Source organism: Petromyzon marinus, chromosome 84 (assembly GCF_048934315.1).
Source record: "Petromyzon marinus isolate PM22_M1 ecotype Great Lakes invasive population chromosome 84, UKy_Petmar_22M1.pri1.0, whole genome shotgun sequence".
NCBI lineage: Eukaryota > Metazoa > Chordata > Hyperoartia > Petromyzontiformes > Petromyzontidae > Petromyzon > Petromyzon marinus.
In genome coordinates this window covers 3,919,256-3,936,154 of record NC_133749.1, presented here as the reverse complement: position 1 = coordinate 3,936,154, position 16,899 = coordinate 3,919,256, and the positions used below count along the sequence as shown (strand labels likewise).

Sequence of the window (16,899 nt, the reverse complement as noted above, 5' to 3'; positions counted from 1 at the left end):
AGTAGTGTAGTAGTAGTAGTAGTGATAGTAGTAGTGTAGTAGTAGTGTAGTAGTAGTAGTAGTGTAGTAGTAGTGTAGTAGTAGTAGTGTAGTAGTAGTGTAGTAGTAGTAGTAGTGTAGTAGTAGTGTAGTAGTAGTAGTGTAGTAGTAGTGTGTAGTAGTGTAGTAGTAGTAGTGTAGTAGTGTGTAGTAGTAGTAGTGGTAGTAGTAGTGTAGTAGTAGTAGTGTAGTAGTAGTGTAGTAGTAGTAGTAGTGTAGTAGTAGTAGTAGTGTAGTAGTGTAGTAGTAGTGTAGTAGTAGTGTAGTAGTAGTGTAGTAGTAGTAGTAGTAGTGTAGTAGTAGTAGTGGTAGTAGTAGTGTAGTAGTAGTGTGTAGTAGTGTAGTAGTAGTAGTAGTGTAGTAGTGTGTAGTAGTAGTGTAGTAGTAGTGTAGTAGTAGTGTAGTAGTAGTAGTGATAGTAGTAGTGTAGTAGTAGTGTAGTAGTAGTAGTGTAGTAGTAGTAGTAGTGTAGTAGTAGTAGTAGTGTAGTAGTAGTGTAGTAGTAGTATAGTAGTAATAGTGTAGTAGTAGTAGTGTAGTAGTAGTGTAGTAGTAGTAATAGTAGTGTAGTAGTAGTGGTAGTAGTAGTGGTAGTAGTAATAGTGATAGTAGTGATAGTAGTGAACTGGCCTGCTGCACCACTTGGTCCATGGTCCAGCCGTAGAGATGCTCATAGTAGTAGTGATAGTAGTAATAGTAGTAGTGTAATAGTAATAGTAGTAATAGTAGTGATAGTAATAGTGGTAGTGAACTGGCCTGCTGCACCACTTGGTCCATGGTCCAGCCGTAGAGATGCTCGTACGACACGACAGTAGTAGTAGTAGTGTAGTAGTAGTGTAGTAGTAGTAGTAGTGTAGTAGTAGTTGTAGTAGTAGTGTAGTAGTAGTGTAGTAGTAGTAGTGTAGTAGTAGTGTAGTAGTAGTAGTGTAGTAGTAGTTGTAGTAGTAGTGTAGTAGTAGTGTAGTAGTAGTAGTGTAGTAGTAGTGTAGTAGTAGTAGTGTAGTAGTAGTAGTGTAGTAGTAGTGTAATAATAATAGTGATAGTAATAGTAGTAGTAGTTGTAGTAGTAGTGTGGTAGTAGTGTTGTAGTAGTTGTAGTAGTAGTAGTGATAATAGTGATAGTAGTGATAGTGAACTGGCCTGCTGCACCACTTGGTCCATGGTCCAGCCGTAGAGATGCTCGTACGACACGACAGTAGTAGTAGTAGTGTAGTAGTAGTGTAGTAGTAGTGTGTAGTAGTAGTAGTAGTGTAGTAGTAATAGTGATAGTAGTAGTGATAATAGTAATAGTGATAGTAGTAGTGATAGTAGTGATAGTGAACTGGCCTGCTGCACCACTTGGTCCATGGTCCAGCCGTAGAGATGCTCGTACGACACGACAGTCAGCGGCAGGGAGTACGCCGCCTGGTTACGCTTCACCGTTGCCAGGGAGTCGTCACGGTAACCGGCGATACCCTCGTCCACAGAGAGCAGCACCAGCTTGAGGCCGTAACCGTGGCGATCGTTCAGCAACTGGCGGAGGGGAGGCAGGGTCGTCACGGTAACCGGGGAGAGGCAGGGTCGTCACGGCAACCCGGGGAGGCAGGGTCGTCACGGTAACCGGGGGAGGCAGGGTCGTCACGGTAACCGGGGGAGGCAGGGTCGTCACGGTAACCGGGACAGCCTCACTCAGGAAAGTCGTGAGTGGAAGGGTGGGTGGGTGAGTGGGTGGGTGAGTGGGTGGGTGGGTGGGTGGAAGGGTGTGTGAGTAGGTGGGTGGGTGAGTGGGTGAGTGTGTGAGTGGGTGAGTGAGTGGGTGAGTGGGTGAGTGAGTGGGTGGGTGAGTAGGTGGGTGGGTGGGTGAGTGGGTGGGTGAGTGGGTGGGTGAGTGGGTGGGTGGGTGGGTGAGTGAATGGGTGGGTGAGTGAGTGGGTGAGTGAGTGGGTGGGTGGGTGAGTGGGTGAGTGAGTGGGTGGGTGAGTGAGTGGGTGAGTGAGTGAGTGGGTGAGTGAGTGAGTGGGTGGGTGGGTGAGTGAGTGAGTGGGTGAGTGAGTGAGTGAGTGGGTGGGTGGGTGAGTGAGTGGGTGAGTGAGTGAGTGGGTGAGTGGGTGAGTGGGTGAGTGAGTGGGTGAGTGGGTGAGTGAGTGAGTGGGTGAGTGAGTGAGTGGGTGGGTGGGTGAGTGAGTGAGTGGGTGAGTGAGTGGGTGAGTGAGTGGGTGAGTGAGTGGGTGGGTGAGTGAGTGGGTGAGTGAGTGGGTGGGTGGGTGAGTGGGTGGGTGGGTGGGTGAGTGAGTGGGTGAGTGAGTGAGTGGGTGGGTGAGTAGGTGGGTGGGTGAGTGGGTGGGTGGGTGGGTGAGTGAGTGGGTGGGTGAGTGAGTGGGTGAGTGAGTGGGTGGGTGGGTGAGTGGGTGAGTGAGTGGGGTGGGTGAGTGAGTGGGTGAGTGAGTGAGTGGGTGAGTGAGTGAGTGGGTGGGTGGGTGAGTGAGTGAGTGGGTGAGTGAGTGAGTGGGTGGGTGAGTGAGTGGGTGAGTGAGTGAGTGGGTGAGTGGGTGAGTGAGTGGGTGAGTGGGTGAGTGAGTGAGTGAGTGGGTGAGTGAGTGAGTGAGTGGGTGAGTGAGTGGGTGGGTGGGTGAGTGAGTGAGTGGGTGAGTGGGTGGGTGAGTGAGTGGGTGAGTGGGTGAGTGAGTGGGTGGGTGAGTGAGTGGGTGAGTGAGTGGGTGGGTGGGTGAGTGGGTGGGTGGGTGGGTGGGTGAGTGAGTGGGTGGGTGAGTAGGTGGGTGGGTGAGTAGGTGGGTGGGTGAGTGGGTGGGTGGGTGAGTGGGTGGGTGGGTGAGTGGGTGGGTGAGTGAGTGGGTGAGTGGGTGAGTGGGTGAGTGGGTGGCTGAGTGGGTGAGTGAGTGGGTGAGTGGGTGAGTGAGTGGGTGAGTGAGTGGGTGAGTGGGTGAGTGGGTGAGTGAGTGAGTGGGTGAGTGGGTGAGTGAGTGGGTGGGTGGGTGAGTGAGGAGTGGGTGAGTGGGTGGGTGAGTGGAAGGGTGGGTGGGTGGGTGAGTGAGTGGAAGGGTGGGTGGGTGGGTGAGTGAGTGGAAGGGTGGGTGGGTGAGTGAGTGAGTGGGTGAGTGAGTGGGTGGGTGGGTGAGTGAGGGAGTGGGTGAGTGGGTGGGTGAGTGGAAGGGTGGGTGGGTGGGTGAGTGAGTGGAAGGGTAGGTGGGTGGGTGAGTGAGTGGAAGGGTGGGTGGGTGGGTGAATGGGTGGGTGAGTAGGTGGGTGGGTGAATGGGTGGGTGAGTAGGTGGGTGGGTGAATGGGTGGGTGAGTAGGTGGGTGGGTGAGTGAGGAGTGGGTGAGTGGGTGGGTGAGTGGGTGGGTGAGTAGGTGGGTGGGTGAGTGAGTGGGTGGGTGAGTGAGTGGAAGGGTGGGTGGGTGAGTGGGTGGGTGAGTGTGTGGGTGAGTGTGTGGGTGAGTGGGTGGGTGAGTGGGTGAGTGGGTGTGTGAGTGGGTGAGTGAGTGGGTGAGTAGGTGAGTGGGTGAGTAGGTGGGTGGGTGAGTGGGTGGGTGAGTGGGTGAGTGGGTGAGTGTGTGAGTGGGTGAGTGGGTGAGTGAGTGGGTGAGTAGGTGGGTGGGTGAGTGGGTGGGTGTGTGAGTGGGTGGGTGAGTAGGTGGGTGGGTGAGTGAGTGAGTGGGTGAGTGGGTGTGTGAGTAGGTGAGTGAGTGGGTGGGTGGATGTGTGAGTAGGTGAGTGGGTGAGTGAGTGGGTGAGTAGGTGGGTGAGTAGGTGGGTGGGTGAGTGAGTGGTGAGTGAGTGGGTGAGTGTGTGGGTGGGTGAGTGGGTGGGTGGGTGAGTGGGTGGGTGGGTGAGTGAGTGGGTGAGTGGGTGAGTGGGTGAGTGAGTGAGTGAGTGGGTGAGTGAGTGAGTGGGTGGGTGAGTGAGTGAGTGGGTGAGTGAGTGAGTGGGTGGGTGGGTGAGTGAGTGAGTGAGTGGGTGAGTGAGTGAGTGGGTGAGTGGGTGAGTGAGTGATGAGGTGGGTGGGTGAGTGAGTGGGTGAGTAGGTGGGTGAGTAGGTGGGTGGGTGAGTAGGTGAGTGAGTGAGTGGGTGTGTGAGTAGGTGAGTGAGTGGGTGGGTGGATGTGTGAGTAGGTGAGTGGGTGAGTGAGTGGGTGAGTAGGTGGGTGAGTAGGTGGGTGGGTGAGTGAGTGAGTGAGTGGGTGAGTGTGTGGGTGGGTGAGTGGGTGGGTGGGTGGGTGAGTGAGTGGGTGAGTGGGTGAGTGGGTGAGTGGGTGAGTGAGTGAGTGGGTGAGTGAGTGAGTGGGTGGGTGGGTGAGTGAGTGAGTGGGTGAGTGAGTGAGTGAGTGGGTGGGTGGAGAGTGAGTGAGTGGGTGAGTGAGTGAGTGGGTGAGTGGGTGAGTGGGTGAGTGAGTGGGTGAGTGGGTGAGTGAGTGAGTGGGTGAGTGAGTGAGTGGGTGGGTGGGTGAGTGAGTGGGTGAGTGGGTGGGTGAGTGAGTGGGTGAGTGGGTGAGTGAGTGGGTGGGTGAGTGAGTGGGTGAGTGGGTGGGTGGGTGAGTGGGTGGGTGGGTGGGTGAGTGAGTGGGTGAGTGAGTGAGTGGGTGGGTGAGTAGGTGGGTGGGAGAGTGGGTGGGTGGGTGAGTGGGTGGGTGGGTGAGTGGGTGGGTGAGTGAGTGGGTGAGTGGGTGGGTGAGTGGGTGAGTGAGTGGGTGAGTGGGTGAGTGGGTGAGTGGGTGGGTGAGTGAGTGGGTGAGTGGGTGAGTGGGTGGGTGAGTGAGTGGGTGAGTGGGTGAGTGAGTGGGTGGGTGAGTGAGGAGTGGGTGAGTGGGTGGGTGAGTGGAAGGGTGGGTGGGTGGGTGGGTGAGTGGAAGGGTGGGTGGGTGGGGGGTGAGTGAGTGGAAGGGTGGGTGGGTGGGTGAGTGAGTGGAAGGGTGGGTGGGTGAGTGAGTGAGTGGGTGAGTGAGTGGGTGGGTGGGTGAGTGGGTGGGTGAGTGAGTGGGTGAGTGGGTGAGTGGGTGAGTGGGTGGGTGAGTGGGTGAGTGAGTGGGTGAGTGGGTGAGTGAGTGGGTGAGTGAGTGGGTGAGTGGGTGAGTGGGTGAGTGGGTGGGTGAGTGAGTGGGTGAGTGGGTGAGTGAGTGGGTGGGTGAGTGAGGAGTGGGTGAGTGGGTGGGTGAGTGGAAGGGTGGGTGGGTGGGTGAGTGAGAGGAAGGGTGGGTGGGTGGGTGAGTGAGTGGAAGGGTGGGTGGGTGAGTGAGTGAGTGAGTGGGTGAGTGAGTGGGTGGGTGGGTGAGTGAGGAGTGGGTGAGTGGGTGGGTGAGTGGAAGGGTGGGTGGGTGGGTGAGTGAGTGGAAGGGTGGGTGGGTGGGTGAGTGAGTGGAAGGGTGGGTGGGTGGGGAATGGGTGGGTGAGTAGGTGGGTGGGTGAATGGGTGGGTGAGTAGGTGGGTGGGTGAATGGGTGGGTGAGTAGGTGGGTGGGTGAGTGAGGAGTGGGTGAGGGGTGGGTGAGTGGGTGGGTGAGTAGGTGGGTGGGTGAGTGAGTGGGTGGGTGAGTGAGTGGAAGGGTGGGTGGGTGAGTGGGTGGGTGAGTGTGTGGGTGTGTGTGGGTGAGTGGGTGAGTGGGTGGGTGAGTGGGTGAGTGGGTGTGTGAGTGGGTGAGTGGGTGAGTGAGTGGGTGAGTAGGTGAGTGGGTGAGTAGGTGGGTGGGTGAGTGGGTGGGTGAGTGGGTGGTGGGTGAGTGTGTGAGTGGGTGAGTGGGTGAGTGAGTGGGTGAGTAGGTGGGTGGGTGAGTGGGTGGGTGTGTGAGTGGGTGGGTGAGTAGGTGGGTGGGTGAGTGAGTGAGTGGGTGAGGGGGTGTGTGGTGTGGGTGAGTGAGTGGTGGTGAGTGAGTGGGGTGTGTGAGTAGGTGAGTGAGTGGGTGGGAGGATGTGTGAGTAGGTGAGTGGGTGGATGAGTGGGTGAGTAGGTGGGTGAGTAGGTGGGTGGGTGAGTGAGTGGGTGAGTGAGTGGGGTGAGTGTGGGGGTGGGTGAGTGGGTGGGTGGGTGAGTTGGTGGGTGGGTGAGTGAGTGGGTGAGTGGGTGAGTGGGTGAGTGAGTGAGTGAGTGGGTGAGTGAGTGAGTGGGTGGGTGGGTGAGTGAGTGGGTGGGTGAGTGAGTGAGTGAGTGGGTGGGTGGGTGAGTGAGTGGGTGAGTGGGTGAGTGAGTGGGTGAGTAGGTGGGTGAGTAGGTGGGTGGGTGAGTAGGTGAGTGAGTGAGTGGGTGTGTGAGTAGGTGAGTGAGTGGGTGGGTGGATGTGTGAGTAGGTGAGTGGGTGAGTGGGTGAGTGGGTGGGTGAGTGAGTGGGTGAGTGGGTGAGAGTGGGTGGGTGGGTGAGTGAGGAGTGGGTGAGTGGGTGAGTGGAAGGGTGGGTGAGTGGAAGGGTGGGTGGGTGGGTGAGTGAGTGGAAGGGTGGGTGGGTGGGTGAGTGAGTGGAAGGGTGGGTGGGTGAGTGAGTGAGTGAGTGGGTGAGTGAGTGGGTGGGTGGGTGAGTGAGGAGTGGGTGAGGTGGGTGGGTGAGTGGAAGGGTGGGTGGGTGGGTGAGTGAGTGGAAGGGTGGGTGGGTGGGTGAGTGAGTGGAAGGGTGGGGGTGGGTGAATGGGTGGGAGTGTGAGTAGGTGGGTGGGTGAATGGGTGGGCGAGTAGGTGGGTGGGTGGATGGGTGGGTGAGTAGGTGGGTGGGTGGGTGAGGAGTGGGTGAGTGGGTGGGTGAGTGGGTGGGTGAGTAGGTGGGTGGGTGAGTGAGTGGTGGGTTGAGTGGAAGGGTGGGTGGGTGAGTGGGTGGGTGAGTGTGTGGGTGAGTGTGTGGGTGAGTGGGTGGGTGATGGTGAGTGGGTGTGTGAGTGGGTGAGTGAGTGGGGTGAGTAGGTGAGTGGGTGAGTAGGTGGGTGGGTGAGTGGGTGGGTGGAGTGGGTGAGTGGGTGAGTGAGTGTGCGTGAGTGGGTGAGTGAGTGGGTGAGTAGGTGGGTGGGTGAGTGGGTGGGTGTGTGAGTGGGTGGGTGAGTAGGTGGGTGGGTGAGTGAGTGAGTGGGTGAGTGGGTGTGTGAGTAGGTGAGTGAGTGAGTAGGTGAGTGAGTGAGTGGGTGTGTGAGTAGGTGAGTGAGTGGGTGGGTGGATGTGTGAGTAGGTGAGTGGGTGAGTGAGTGGGTGAGTAGGTGGGTGAGTAGGTGGGTGGTGAGTGAGTGGGTGAGTGAGTGGGTGAGTGTGTGGGTGGGTGAGTGGGTGGGTGGGTGAGTGGGTGGGTGGGTGAGTGAGTGAGTGGGTGAGTGAGTGAGTGAGTGGGTGAGTGAGTGAGTGGGTGGGTGGGTGAGTGAGTGAGTGGGTGAGTGAGTGAGTGAGTGGGTGGTGGGTGATGTGTGAGTGAGTGGGTGAGTGAGTGAGTGGTGAGTGGGTGAGTGGGTGGGGAGTGGGTGAGTGGGTGAGTGAGTGGGTGAGTAGGGTGGGTGAGTAGGTGGGTGGGTGAGAGGTAGGTGAGTGAGTGGTGGGTGTGTGAGTAGGTGAGTGAGTGGGTGAGTGGTGGAGGGTGGGTGAGTGGGTGAGTGAGTGGGTGAGTGGGTGAGTGGGTGGGTGAGTGAGTGGGTGAGTGGGTGAGTGGGTGGGTGAGTGGGTAAGTGGGTGAGTGAGTGGGTGGGTGGGTGAGTGAGGAGTGGGTGAGTGGGTGGGTGAGTGGAAGGGTGGGTGGGTGGGTGAGTGAGTGGAAGGGTGGGTGGGTGGGTGAGTGAGTGGAAGGGTGGGTGGGTGAGTGAGTGAGTGGGTGAGTGAGTGGGTGGGTGAGTGAGTGGGTGAGTGGGTGAGTGGGTGAGTGGTGGGTGAGAGAGGTGAGTGAGTGGGTCAGTGATGAGTGGGTGAGTGGGTGGGTGAGTGAGTGGGTGAGTGGGTGAGTGAGTGGGTGGGTGGGTGAGTGAGGAGTGGGTGAGTGGGTGGGTGAGTGGAAGGGTGGGTGGGTGGGTGAGTGAGTGGAAGGGTGGGTGGGTGGGTGAGTGAGTGGAAGGGTGGGTGGGTGAGTGAGTGAGTGAGTGGGTGAGTGAGTGGGGTGGGTGGAGTGAGGAGTGGGTGAGTGGGTGGGTGAGTGGAAGGGTGGGTGGGTGGGTGAGTGAGTGGAAGGGTGGGTGGGTGGGTGAGTGAGTGGAAGGGGGGTGGGTGGTGAATGGGTGGGTGAGTAGGTGGGTGGGTGAATGGGTGGGTGAGAGGTGGGTGGGTGAATGGGTGGGTGAGTAGGTGGGTGGGTGAGTGAGGAGTGGGTGAGTGGGTGAGTGACGTGGAGGGTGAGTAGGTGGTGGGTGAGTGAGTGGGTGGGTGAGTGAGTGGAAGGGTGGGGTGAGTGGGTGGGTGAGTGTGTGGGTGAGTGGGGTGTGGCGTGAGTGGGGGTGAGTGGGGTGGGTGGTGGGTGAGTGGAGTGTGAGTGAGTGAGTGAGTGGTGAGTGAGTGGGTGAGCTAGGTGGGTGAGTGGGTGGGTGGTGAGTGGTGGGTGTGTAGGTGGGTGAGTGAGTGAGTGGTGAGTTATGGGTGAGTAGGTGGTGAGTGAGTAGGAGTGAGTGAGTGAGTGGTGTGTGAGTAGGTGAGTGATGTGGGTGGGTGGATGTGTGAGTAGGTGAGTGGTGAGTGAGTGGGTGAGTAGGTGGGGAGTAGGTGAGTGGGTGAGTGAGTGGTGAGTGAGAGTGGGTGAGTGTGGGTGGGTGAGTGGGTGGGTGGGTGAGTTGGGTGGGTGAGTGACGGTGAGAGAGTGGTGAGTGAGGAGTGGGTGAGTGAGTGAGTGGGTGAGGTGAGTGTGGAAGTGAGTGGAGTGAGTGATGGTGAGTGAGGTGGAGTGGGTGAGTGGAGTGAGTGAGTGAGGGGTGACGTGGGTGGTGGGTGAGTGGGTGAGTGAGTGAAGTGGGTGAGTAGGTGGGTGAGTAGGTGGGTGGGTGAGTAGCGTGAGTGAGTGAGTGGGTGTGTAGTGTGAGTGCTAGTGTGTGTGGGTGGAGTGGATGTGTGAGTAGGTGTGGGTGAGTGAGTGGGTGAGTAGGTGGGTGAGTAGGTGGGTGGGTGAGTGAGTGAGTGAGTGGGTGGGTGAGTGTGTGCGTGGGTGAGTGGGTGGGTGGGTGGGTGAGTGGGTGGGTGGGTGGGTGAGTGAGTGGGTGAGTGGGTGAGTGGGTGAGTGAGTGAGTGGGTGAGTGAGTGAGTGGGTGGGTGGGTGAGTGAGTGAGTGGGTGAGTGAGTGAGTGGGTGGGTGGGTGAGTGAGTGAGTGGGTGAGTGAGTGAGTGGTGAGTGGGTGAGTGGGTGAGTGAGTGAGTGAGTGGGTGAGTGAGTGAGTGGGTGAGTGAGTGAGTGGGTGGGTGGTGAGTGAGTGGGTGAGTGGGGTGGGTGAGTGAGTGGGTGAGTGGGTGAGTGAGTGGGTGGAGTGAGTGGGGAGTGGGTGAGTGAGTGGGTGGGTGGGTGAGTGGGTGGGTGGGTGGGTGAGTGAGTGGGTGAGTGAGTGGGTGGGTGAGTAGGTGGGTGGGAGAGTGGGTGGGTGGGTGGGTGAGTGGGTGAGTGGGTGGGTGAGTGAGTGGGTGAGTGGGTGAGTGGGTGGGTGAGTGGGTGAGTGAGTGGGTGAGTGGGTGAGTGGGTGAGTGGGTGGGTGAGTGAGTGGGTGGGTGAGTGAGTGGGTGAGTGGGTGAGTGAGTGGGTGGGTGGGTGAGTGAGGAGTGGGTGAGTGGGTGGGTGAGTGGAAGGGTGGATGGGTGGGTAAGTGAGTGGAAGGGTGGGTGGGTGGGTGAGTGAGTGGAAGGGTGGGTGGGTGGGTGAGTGAGTGGAAGGGTGGGTGGGTGAGTGAGTGAGTGGGTGAGTGGGTGGGTGAGTGAGGAGTGGGTGAGTGGGTGGGTGAGTGGAAGGGTGGGTGGGTGAGTGAGTGGAAGGGTGGGTGGGTGGGTGAGTGAGTGGAAGGGTGGGTGGGTGGGTGAATGGGTGGGTGAGTAGGTGGGTGGGTGAATGGGTGGGTGAGTAGGTGGGTGGGTGAATGGGTGGGTGAGTAGGTGGGTGGGTGAGTGAGGAGTGGGTGAGTGGGTGGGTGAGTGGGTGGGTGAGTAGGTGGGTGGGTGAGTGGGTGGGTGAGTGAGTGGAAGGGTGGGTGGGTGAGTGGGTGGGTGAGTGTGTGGGTGAGTGTGTGGGTGGGTGAGTGGGTGAGTGGGTGTGTGAGTGGGTGAGTGGGTGAGTGAGTGGGTGAGTAGGTGGGTGGGTGAGTAGGTGGGTGAGTGAATGGGTGGGTGAGTGGGTGAGTGGGTGAGTGTGTGAGTGGGTGAGTGGGTGAGTGAGTGGGTGAGTAGGTGGGTGGGTGAGTGGGTGGGTGTGTGAGTGGGTGGGTGAGTAGGTGGGTGGGTGAGTGAGTGAGTGGGTGAGTGGGTGTGTGAGTAGGTGAGTGAGTGAGTAGGTGAGTGAGTGAGTGGGTGTGTGAGTAGGTGAGTGAGTGGGTGGGTGGATGTGTGAGTAGGTGAGTGGGTGAGTGAGTGGGTGAGTAGGTGGGTGAGTAGGTGGGTGGGTGAGTGAGTGGGTGAGTGAGTGGGTGAGTGAGTGGATGAGTGAGCGTGTGAGTAGGTGAGTGAGTAGGTGGGTGGGTGAGTGAGTGAGTGGGTGAGTGAGTGGGTGAGTAGGTGAGTGAGTGAGTGGGTGTGTGAGTGGGTGAGTGAGTGAGTGGGTGAGTGAGTGAGTGAGTGGGTGAGTGAGTGAGTGGGTGGGTGGATGTGTGAGTAGGTGAGTGGGTGAGTGAGTGGGTGAGTAGGTGGGTGGGTGAGTGGGTGGGTGAGTAGGTGGGTGGGTGAGTGAGTGGGTGAGTGAGTGGGTGTGTGAGTAGGTGAGTGAGTGGGTGGGTGGATGTGTGAGTAGGTGAGTGGGTGAGTGGGTGAGTGAGCGGGTGGGTGAGTAGGTGAGTGAGTGTGTGAGTGGGTGAGTGTGTGAGTGGGTGAGTGAGTAGGTGAGTGAGTGGGTGAGTGAGTAGGTGAGTGAGTGAGTGGGTGAGTGAGTGGTTGATTTGGAGTCTTCACCCCCCCACCACCACCCCCCCCCACCACCACCCCCCACCACCCCCCCCCCCCCCCACCACCTCCCCCCCCCCACCTTCAAGATGTAGGCCAACACGGTGGAGTCTTTCCCCCCCGAGGCTCCCAGCGCGACGGTGATGCCGGGCCTGAAGAGGCGAGAGGCGGTGACGTGGCTGTGAACTTCCTCCTCCAGCAGGGCCGAGAAGCAGCGGCGGCAGACGCAGCGACGCGTCTTGGGGCGGCGAAGGGAGGCTCGGCGCTCGCCGCAAGTCTCACACAGCCTCGGCATGGCTGGGGAGACAGAGAGAGAGACACGGGGAGACACGGGGAGACAGAGAGAGACACGGGGAGACACGGGGAGACAGAGAGAGACACGGGGAGACAGAGAGAGACACGGGGAGACAGAGAGAGAGACACGGTGAGACAGAGAGAGACACGGGGGGACAGAGAGAGACACGGGGAGACAGAGAGAGAGACACGGTGAGACAGAGAGAGACACGGGGAGACAGAGAGAGACACGGGGAGACACGGGGGGAGACAGAGAGAGACACGGGGGGAGACAGAGAGAGACACGGGGAGACACGGGGGGAGACACGGGGAGACACGGGGGGAGACAGAGAGAGACACGGTGAGACAGAGAGAGACACGGGGAGTGGTGGCACAGCAGTTAGCGCACTACTCACCACCACCACCACCCTCACCACGTGTCTCTGTCTCCACCCTCACAATCCTCACCACCACCACCACCACCCTCACCACCACCCTCACCACCCTCACCACCACCCTTACCACCACCACCACCACCCTCACCACCACCACCACACTCACCACCACCACCACCACCACCCTCACCACCACCACCCACCACCACCACCACCACCACCCTCACCACCACCCTCACAATCCTCACCACCACCCTCACCACAGCTGACCGCCTTAACTAAACAAGCGACGCGTCTTGGGGCGGCGAAGGGAGGCTCGGCGCTCGCCGCAAGTCTCACACAGCCTCGGCATGGCTGGGGGAGACACGGGGAGACACGGGGAGACACGGGGAGACAGAGAGAGAGACACGGGGGGAGACAGAGAGAGACACGGGGAGACAGAGAGAGACACGGGGAGACACGGGGGGAGACAGAGAGAGACACGGGGAGACAGAGAGAGACACGGGGAGACACGGGGGGAGACACGGGGAGACACGGGGGGAGACAGAGAGAGACACGGGGAGTGGTGGCACAGCAGTTAGCGCACTACTCACCACCACCACCCTCACCACGTGTCTCTGTCTCCACCCTCACAATCCTCACCACCACCACCCTCACCACCACCACCACCCTCACAATCCTCACCACCACCCTCACAATCCTCACCACCACCCTCACCACAGCTGACCGCCTTAACTAAACAAGCGACGCGTCTTGGGGCGGCAAAGGGAGGCTCGGCGCTCGCCGCAAGTCTCACACAGCCTCGGCATGGCTGGGGAGAGACAGAGACACGGGGAGACACGGGGAGACAGAGAGAGAGACACGGGGAGACAGAGAGAGACACGGGGGGAGACAGAGAGAGACACGGGGAGACAGAGAGAGACACGGGGGGACAGAGAGAGACACGGGGAGACACGGGGAGTGGTGGCACAGCAGTTAGCGCGCTACTCACCACCACCACCCTCACCACGTGTCTCTGTCTCCACCCTCACAATCCTCACCACCACCACCACCCTCACCACCACCACCCTCACAATCCTCACCACCACCCTCACCACGTGTCTGTCTCCACCCTCACCACGTGTCTCTGTCTCCACCCTCACCACGTGTCTCTGTCACCACCCTCACCACGTGTCTCTGTCTCCACCCTCACCACGTGTCTCTGTCTCCACCCTCACCACGTGTCTCTGTCTCCACCCTCACCCCGTGTCTCTGTCTCCACCCTCACCACGTGTCTCTGTCTCCACCCTCACCACGTGTCTCTGTCTCCACCCTCACGTGTCTCTGTCTCCACCCTCACCACGTGTCTCTGTCTCCACCCTCACCACGTGTCTCTGTCTCCACCCTCACCACGTGTCTCTGTCTCCACCCTCACCACGTGTCTCTGTCTCCACCCTCACCACGTGTCACTGTCACCACCCTCACCACGTGTCTCTGTCTCTACCCTCACCACGTGTCTCTGTCTCCCCGTGTCTCTGTCTCCACCCTCACCACGTGTCTCTGTCTCCACCCTCACCACGTGTCTCTGTCTCCACCCTCACCACGTGTCTCTGTCACCACCCTCACCACGTGTCTCTGTCTCCACCCTCACCACGTGTCTCTGTCTCTACCCTCACCACGTGTCTCTGTCTCCCCGTGTCTCTGTCTCCACCCTCACCACGTGTCTCTGTCTCCCCGTGTCTCTGTCTCCACCCTCACCACGTGTCTCTGTCTCCACCCTCACCACGTGTCTCTGTCTCCACCCTCACCACGTGTCACTGTCACCACCCTCACCACGTCTCTGTCTCCACCCTCACCACGTGTCTCTGTCTCCACCCTCACCACGTGTCTCTGTCTCCACCCTCACAATCCTCACCACCACCACCACCCTCACCACCTCACCCTCACCACCCTCACCACCACCACCACCACCCTCACCACCACCACCACCACCCTCACCACCACCACCACCACCCTCACCACCACCACCACCACCACCCTCACAATCCTCACCACCACCCTCACAATCCTCACCACCACCCTCACCACACGTGACCGCCTTAACTAAACAAGCGACGCGTCTTGGGGCGACGCAGGGAGGCTCGGCGCTCGCCGCAAGTCTCACACAGCCTCGGCATGGCTGGGGGAGACACGGGGGGAGACACGGGGGGAGACAGAGAGAGACACGGGGAGACACGGGGAGACACGGGGGGAGACAGAGAGAGACACGGGGGGAGACAGAGAGAGACACGTGGAGACAGAGAGAGACACGGGGAGACAGAGACACGGGGAGAGACAGAGAGAGAGACACGGGGAGACAGAGACACGGGGGAGACAGAGAGAGAGACACGGGGAGACAGAGAGAGAGACACGGGGAGACACGGGGAGAGACAGAGAGAGACACGGGGAGAGACAGAGAGAGACACGGGGAGAGACAGAGAGAGATACGGGGAGACAGAGAGAGAGACACGGGGAGACACGGGGAGAGACAGAGAGAGACACGGGGAGACAGAGACACGGGGGGAGACAGAGAGAGACACGGGGAGAGACAGAGAGAGACACGGGGAGAGACAGAGAGAGACACGGGGAGACACGGGGAGACACGGGGAGACACGGGGGGAGACAGAGAGAGACACGGGGGGAGACAGAGAGAGACACGGGGAGACAGAGAGAGACACGGGGGGAGACAGAGAGAGACACGGGGGGAGACAGAGAGAGACACGGGGAGACAGAGAGAGACACGGGGAGACAGAGAGAGACACGGGGAGACAGAGAGAGACGGGGAGACAGAGAGAGAGAGACACGGGGAGACAGAGAGAGACACGGGGAGACAGAGAGAGAGACACGGGGAGACAGAGAGAGACACGGGGGGACAGAGAGAGACACGGGGGGACAGAGAGAGACACGGGGGGAGACAGAGAGAGACACGGGGAGACAGAGAGAGACACGGGGAGACAGAGAGAGAGACACGGGGAGACAGAGAGAGAGACACGGGGAGACAGAGAGAGACACGGGGGGACAGAGAGAGACACGGGGGGACAGAGAGAGACACGGGGGGAGACAGAGAGAGACACGGGGAGACAGAGAGAGACACGGGGGGAGACAGAGAGAGACACGGGGAGACAGAGAGAGAGACACGGGGGGAGACAGAGAGAGACACGGGGAGACAGAGAGAGACACGGGGGGAGACAGAGAGAGACACGGGGGGAGACAGAGAGAGACACGGGGGGAGACAGAGAGAGACACGGGGAGAGACAGAGAGAGACACGGGGGGAGACAGAGAGAGACACGGGGAGACAGAGAGAGACACGGGGAGACAGAGAGAGACACGGGGAGACAGAGAGAGACACGGGGAGACAGAGAGAGACACGGGGAGACAGAGAGAGACACGGGGAGACAGAGAGAGACACGGGGAGACAGAGAGAGACACGGGGAGACAGAGAGAGACACGGAGAGACAGAGAGAGACACGGGGGGAGACAGAGAGAGACACGGGGAGACAGAGAGAGACACGGGGAGACAGAGAGAGACACGGGGAGACAGAGAGAGACACGGGGAGACAGAGAGAGACACGGGGAGACAGAGAGAGACACGGGGAGACAGAGAGAGACACGGGGAGACAGAGAGAGAGACACGGGGGGAGACAGAGAGAGACACGGGGAGACAGAGAGAGACACGGGGGGAGACAGAGAGAGACACGGGGGGAGACAGAGAGAGACACGGGGGGAGACAGAGAGAGACACGGGGAGACAGAGAGAGACACGGGGGGAGACAGAGAGAGACACGGGGGGACAGAGAGAGACACGGGGGGAGACAGAGAGAGACACGGGGAGACAGAGAGAGACACGGGGGGAGACAGAGAGAGACACGGGGAGACAGAGAGAGAGACACGGGGGGAGACAGAGAGAGACACGGGGAGACAGAGAGAGACACGGGGGGAGACAGAGAGAGACACGGGGGGAGACAGAGAGAGACACGGGGGGAGACAGAGAGAGACACGGGGGGAGACAGAGAGAGACACGGGGGGAGACAGAGAGAGACACGGGGGGAGACAGAGAGAGACACGGGGGGAGACAGAGAGAGACACGGGGGGAGACAGAGAGAGACACGGGGAGACAGAGAGAGACACGGGGAGACAGAGAGAGACACGGGGAGACAGAGAGAGACACGGGGAGACAGAGAGAGACACGGGGAGACAGAGAGAGACACGGGGAGACAGAGAGAGACACGGGGAGACAGAGAGAGACACGGGGAGACAGAGAGAGACACGGGGAGACAGAGAGAGACACGGGGAGACAGAGAGAGACACGGGGGGAGACAGAGAGAGACACGGGGAGACAGAGAGAGACACGGGGGGAGACAGAGAGAGACACGGGGAGACAGAGAGAGACACGGGGGGAGACAGAGAGAGACACGGGGGGAGACAGAGAGACACGGGGGGAGACAGAGAGAGACACGGGGGGAGACAGAGAGAGACACGGGGGGAGACAGAGAGACACGGGGGGAGACAGAGAGAGACACGGAGAGAGACAGAGAGAGACACGGGGGGAGACAGAGAGAGACACGGGGGGAGACAGAGAGAGACACGGGGAGACAGAGAGAGACACGGGGAGAGACAGAGAGAGACACGGGGGGAGACAGAGAGAGACACGGGGGGAGACAGAGAGAGACACGGGGAGACACGGGGGGAGACACGGGGAGACACGAGGAGAGACACGGGGAGTGGTGGCACAGCAGTTAGCGCGCTACTCACCACCACCACCCTCACCACGTGTCTCTGTCTCCACCCTCACAATCCTCACCACCACCACCACCCTCACCACCACCACCACCACCACCCTCACCACCACCACCCTCACAATCCTCACCACCACCATCACCACCACCACCACCACCCTCACCACCACCACCACCCTCACCACCCTCACAATCCTCACCACCACCCTCACCACAGCTGACCGCCTTAACTAAACAAGCGGCGCGTCTTGGGGCGGCAAAGGGAGGCTCGGCGCTCGCCGCAAGTCTCACACAGCCTCGGCATGGCTGGGGGAGACAGAGACACGGGGAGACACGGGGAGACACGGGGGGAGACACGGAGAGACACGGGGAGTGGTGGCACAGCAGTTGTCTCCCCGTGTCTCTGTCTCCACCCTCACCACGTGTCTCTGTCTCT

General features: G+C 59.8%; 2 protein-coding genes across 2 annotated transcripts in view; both read right to left on the bottom strand.

The window, feature by feature from the left end:
* The window catches only part of CTU1 (cytosolic thiouridylase subunit 1), a 32,555-nt gene extending 19,213 nt beyond the window's left edge, over nt 1–13,342 (bottom strand). Inside the window, exons 1-5 of the mRNA XM_076057813.1 lie at nt 13,199–13,342; nt 12,427–12,520; nt 11,980–12,063; nt 11,124–11,338; nt 1,366–1,551 (exon numbers count right to left, since the gene is read on the bottom strand). Of these exons, the coding sequence (XP_075913928.1) occupies nt 1,366–1,551; nt 11,124–11,336 (399 nt within the window). The 5' untranslated portion in view covers nt 11,337–11,338; nt 11,980–12,063; nt 12,427–12,520; nt 13,199–13,342. The remainder of the gene's footprint in view (nt 1–1,365; nt 1,552–11,123; nt 11,339–11,979; nt 12,064–12,426; nt 12,521–13,198) is intronic.
* Nucleotides 13,343–16,636: 3,294 nt separating this feature from the next.
* LOC116936838 (thioredoxin reductase 2, mitochondrial-like) overlaps nt 16,637–16,899 on the bottom strand; it is a 55,470-nt gene continuing 55,207 nt past the window's right edge. The window contains exon 8 of the mRNA XM_076057763.1: nt 16,637–16,769. The gene's annotated coding sequence lies outside the window, so the exon portion shown is untranslated. The remainder of the gene's footprint in view (nt 16,770–16,899) is intronic.